Source organism: Rhagoletis zephyria, unplaced genomic scaffold (assembly GCF_001687245.7).
Source record: "Rhagoletis zephyria isolate East Lansing unplaced genomic scaffold, Rhagoletis_zephyria_1.1 Rzeph_scaffold_00539, whole genome shotgun sequence".
Lineage (NCBI taxonomy): Eukaryota > Metazoa > Arthropoda > Insecta > Diptera > Tephritidae > Rhagoletis > Rhagoletis zephyria.
In genome coordinates this window covers 147,891-152,997 of record NW_016157623.1, presented here as the reverse complement: position 1 = coordinate 152,997, position 5,107 = coordinate 147,891, and the positions used below count along the sequence as shown (strand labels likewise).

Sequence of the window (5,107 nt, the reverse complement as noted above, 5' to 3'; positions counted from 1 at the left end):
TATTACATAAATCTTTCAATATGAAGTGCGATCTTGATACTTGCCAAATTAAAAGCGATTCTGAACGCTACTTATCGTGCTGGCTGTGTGATGGTATTTACCATCTGAAATGTGCTGGTTTGACGGGAAGAATTCTGGACGTTATTAATGGTAAGGGCCTTCGCTGGTCTTGTGTAAAGTGTAGGTCAACCGAAGTGGATGTTTTCATGTGAAATAAATCTGATCATTAGGGAAGACAAAAATATGCAAATGCATATCGCATATGCAAATGCATATTATGACACAAAATGCATATTTTGGCGAAAATGCATAAAAATGATTATTTTGGTAGCAAGTTAATTAATTTTCGCATAATTTCATTTCACAATACCGTTGCGGATAGCCAGGATTGCTGATAAGGTTTGTTTAATTGACAAAAAGAAAAAGCTGACGAACAACGGAAAGTCCCGTTATTTTCTTCTAGTAAACAATTTTAATATACTCGTAAAAATATTTCGACTGTTGTTTTCCAATAGCTAAGTTTCGCGCTTAACCGGTTTTGGTGGTTGAAAAATTCAATAAAAATTATTCGTTTTTAGCGAAAGCTGTTTTACAGTTTCCAGGTGTGTTGCGAACTGAGCAGGGAGTTTTAATCTGCATCTATAAAATGTTGCAATATTTTCAATAAAATATTGCAATATTTTCACCTGGATAATTGTCATCTTTCAAATTCTGTCGAACAAAGTCTTGTGACGTAGCGCGTTAATTTTCAGTACATATGTATGTGCAAAAACTTTTTATGCGATAATCGAAAAATTTTTCGTTATATAGGTACATCTTTGGGGCATATATCAAGCATATTTTTAATATTTTGGAGTCATTTTAATCATCATATAATTAAGTTTTTTGTGCATATTTTTGTCTTCCCTACTGATCATAAATATAATTTTTTAGGATAGCTCTCAATCCCTGCGCCACCTTTCCCGTTATCTACCACTTTTCGCCATAAGTATGTGAATGATATCATAAATAGCTGTGTTAAATTTCAGGACGTTAGCATAAGCGGTTCCAGAGATAAGCGATATAAGAATTTCAGTTTGTATGGGCGGTGCCACGTCCCCTTTCCCATTATCTCACACTTTTCGCCATAAGCCATTTCAGGACATTAGCATAAGCAGTTCCAGAGATAAGCGATATAAGAATTTCAGTTTGTAAGGTCGGTGCCATGCCCCCTTTCCCATTATCTAACACTTTTCGCCATAAGTACGTTAATGATATCATAAATAGCTGTCTCATATTTCAAGACGTAAGCATAAGTGGTTCCAGAGATAAGCGATATGAGAATTTCAGTTTGTATGGGCGGTGCCACGCTCCCTTTTCCAAACTGTACCACTTTTCGCCGTAAGTACGGTATTGCCAACATATGTTGCTGTGTCCAATTTCAGGACGTTAGCATAAGTGGTTCCAGAGATAAGCGATATGAGAATTTTAGTTTGTATGAGAAGTGCCACGCCCACTTTTCCAGTACCTACCACTTTTCACCGTAAGTACGGTATTTACAATCTATGCACCTGTGCTAAGTTTCAGTTCCCCAGCGTAATTGGTTTTAGAGATATAGTGGTTTTCACATTTTAGTTTATATGTCAGATGCCACGCCCCCTATGTATCGGGATTAACATTTCTGGATTAGAAGAAGTTATATCCTTAAAGTCGGTGTATTTCATTCATTCGGTTTCATTGAAATCGAGCGAACGGTGCCTTCAAAAGAGGGATTGTAAAATTTTTTTGTGGCGTATTTATATATAGATAATATCTCGGAAATTATTTGACCGATCACAAACGTATTGATAGTAATTTAAAGATAATTTAAATACCTTTTACGCGAGGTATACAGTATAACCTTTTTGAAAACAAATTTTAAATAAACGTCATTTAAAAAAATATATATATATATTATTTGTTTGGTTATTAGGTATTAATGGCTTAAACAAAAAAAAAATGTACACCACGTTAAATACCCCCTAATTTATATATATTATTATGAAACAAGGCGCTTATTCCCAGCGATCTACAAATCGCACAGAGACAAATTTTACATCAAATTAAAGTGCTCGATCTGAAACTTTGCACAAACTTTACAGATTTATGATTCATTTCTTGAGCTAGAATTCCGTGGGCTATAAAACTGCATACATAACTTTTTCCTAAAGGTTTCTAGATTTTTTCTAAAAGTTCTTATTTGTGTTTCAAAATTTTGTTAAATTTTTCTATTTTTTTACAAAGTTTGAAATTTGGACTTATATGGTTTTTGTTAGATAGTGAGTTGTATTTTTATAAAAAAAAATAAACATTAAAGAAACAATAGAAAAATAGCCGAAACTGACCTTAGGGTAAAAATTTTATCCCGATATGTTCGCCGACGCGTAGTCTTTTTGAAGACTCAACAAAATCTATTTTCGGACGCTACGATTTGAATTGGTGGAAACTGTTGGTTGACATTTTAATGAAATGATTTCTTTCTTTTCGAGCCAATTATAATGATTTTTCAAAACTGCTCATTTTTGGCGTTTGGATCTTTGCCAAAACAATGCAAATTTTTTACAAGCGTAATTAATAAATTTTTGCAACTCATACCGATCTGGCTCAAACCCCTCATATTCAATATCATTTGCTATCGTACCCATCAAATTTTGAACTTTTTGTGAATGCGTACCGAAATTGTCACGCCAAATCTCAAAAACATGCAATCTAGAAAATGTGCCTAGACACAACAAGGCAAAAACGCCACTAGTAAATTTGATATTTTAAACCGCTTATTCCAGATTTTCTCTAGTTTGCGAGTGATTGATAATTTTGCAGTTGCATATATGAGTAAGGGTATACCTAAGGGTATATGAGTAAGGGTATACCTACGGGGCTGTATAAATGTATTTAAAAAATCTTTAGCGCACCGAAATCATAACGTAAAAGTAACTCGTTTGTGTTGCCTGAAATAGTTCTGTAAGCGTTGTTCCTACTTTGCAAAACATCTTAGCAGTTCTTTATATTTTGTGTTATTTGCATTCAGTTATATTTTACCGTTTTCTTTTTTAGAACTCGATTGGTCCGACATTCATATCGTTTGTACTTCAAAAATCAAAATTATTATCGGGTGTCAAATTTGGATGGCCGAATAGAAAATGCTGATCATAGGTAAACTAATTTCGAGCAGTGCGTAAGTATAATAATCCTTATTTCTTATGTTCCCGTAGCTACGAATTGAGGAGAATAAACTCTTGTCTATTGCATCACTAGCTGATAAGTACATTCGTTTAAAATCACCAGTAAGAAATATCCATCTGCGAAATTCCGGCGAAATGTCATCTGTCTCTCAGTACGTGAACAGAAAATTTGTAGAAACTTGCGAGTTAGACGAAGAGCTGAAAAGCTGATAGAATTACAAAGTGTTACCCTGACACAGTTTATTGACTAAACGAAAAATTACTTGCTTCTCTAAATTCCAAACAGCTGGTTTTGATACTCTGAAACAAAACTTTCGAATAGCTTTCGTTAGATGTTCGAATCTCGTTTTGTTCCTTTTGAATGCAGCTTATCCAAATTTCGTACCAACTACTTCGAATGGCAACGCCAAAATGCTCGAAAACTAGAGAATTTTGTTCTACAGTAAGGCTGCCAGACGTCCTGGTTTCCAGGATTTGTCCTGGCTTAGACAAATTGTCCTGGTGTCCTGGTCCACACTTAAATTTTCCTGGTTTTTTAATGGAATTCAGTGCAGACACCTATTTAATTTTTGGCGAATTTTTGCTATGAACAAAGGTTAAGTTATTATATCGACTGCTTAGTGTAAGATCGACCTATTTCAGCAGCCAGTTCGAAAACGCCCTATCTCAAAAAAGTTTTCAAGAACGCTCTATTTCAGAATTTGATCGAAAAACACTCTATCTCAGAATTTGGTTGAAGAACGCCCTATTTCAGAATTGCATTCAAAAATGTCATATCTCACTTAAAAATGTATTGAAAATGTACTGATATAGGGCGTTTTTGAATCGGCAGCTGAGATAGGCCGTTTTTGAAACGAATTCTGATATAGGACGTTCTTTAACCAAATTCTGAAATAGGACGTTTTTGAAAAGTTTTTTTAGATAGGGCATTTTCGAAGTGGCTGCCGGGATAGGTTGATCTTCCACTCAGTAGTCGATATTATAATCTTATTTTTTTGTGTTAAGAAGGCATTGATTTGTTAGTGCATATTCTTACATATTTTGCCTTAAATGCATATATAGGTATATTTCAACGGTGGGCAAACGCGGCTCTTTGCTTAGCAAAGTTCGTCTCTTTTTACTTTTTAAAATACATATACACTGGACATTCTTTTTTATTATGTTGTTTTTTTATTTTATTCTTTTTATATACACATACGCAAATTGAGATCGGAACATTGGGAAATGAAAATTGGTTTTCTGACTTAGGATCGGTTTCTCATCTAACCTTTAGATTACCGGCCACTTTTTCGCCTCGCTATACGAGTTTTCCTTTCCTCATCAGCGCATTAATTTCTCGAATCGATAAATTTAAATTTTGGTTTGGTTTTGGTTCGTGGGTCAGATATATTAGATATTTCAACCAAGGTTTTGGTTTATGCTAACAGTGGCTCTTGCTCTTTATTTGCTTACTAGCAGACCCGGCGAACTTCGCCCCGCCCAAAATTTTTACTTACTTTATTGAAACTTTTTGGTCCAACATTTTCACCAACAATTCACGTTTACGATTTTCATTGGCACATTCGTCAGCTAAGATTGTGATTTGGTGGTCATTTGCCGCTTTAAATAACCTTAGGAAAGTGTTAAATCCGTGAAGAATTTCTTGAAATTCTTCAGTTGTGCGGCATTTCATAGCACGGTTATTCGCAAAGCGAAATACATTTTTTCCTCTTCACTCCCTGGCGGCAACAATGCCCCGGTTCTATAGTGAATGTCCTAGAAGCTTTACAGTATAGTTGGTGGCAATTTCAAAATGGGTGCGAATCATTGTTCTACAGAAATGCAATATACATATACTTATTTCAGACGAAATACCTTAAAAGTTTGAACGCATAATAATATTGGAAAATCACATCCATTGGGCCAAT

At 34.7% G+C, this 5,107-nt stretch overlaps 1 protein-coding gene across 2 annotated transcripts in view; it reads left to right on the top strand.

Annotated features, from left to right (window-relative positions):
* Positions 1-5,107, top strand: part of Abcd1 (ATP binding cassette subfamily D) — a 214,574-nt gene that overhangs the window by 62,502 nt on the left and 146,965 nt on the right. Inside the window, exon 2 of one of the 2 annotated variants that reach the window (XM_017612433.1) lies at positions 3,073-3,171. The exons of the other annotated variant lie outside the window; for it this stretch is intronic. Coding sequence (XP_017467922.1) covers positions 3,073-3,171 — 99 coding nt within the window. The remainder of the gene's footprint in view (positions 1-3,072; positions 3,172-5,107) is intronic. 2 annotated transcript variants of the gene reach the window in all.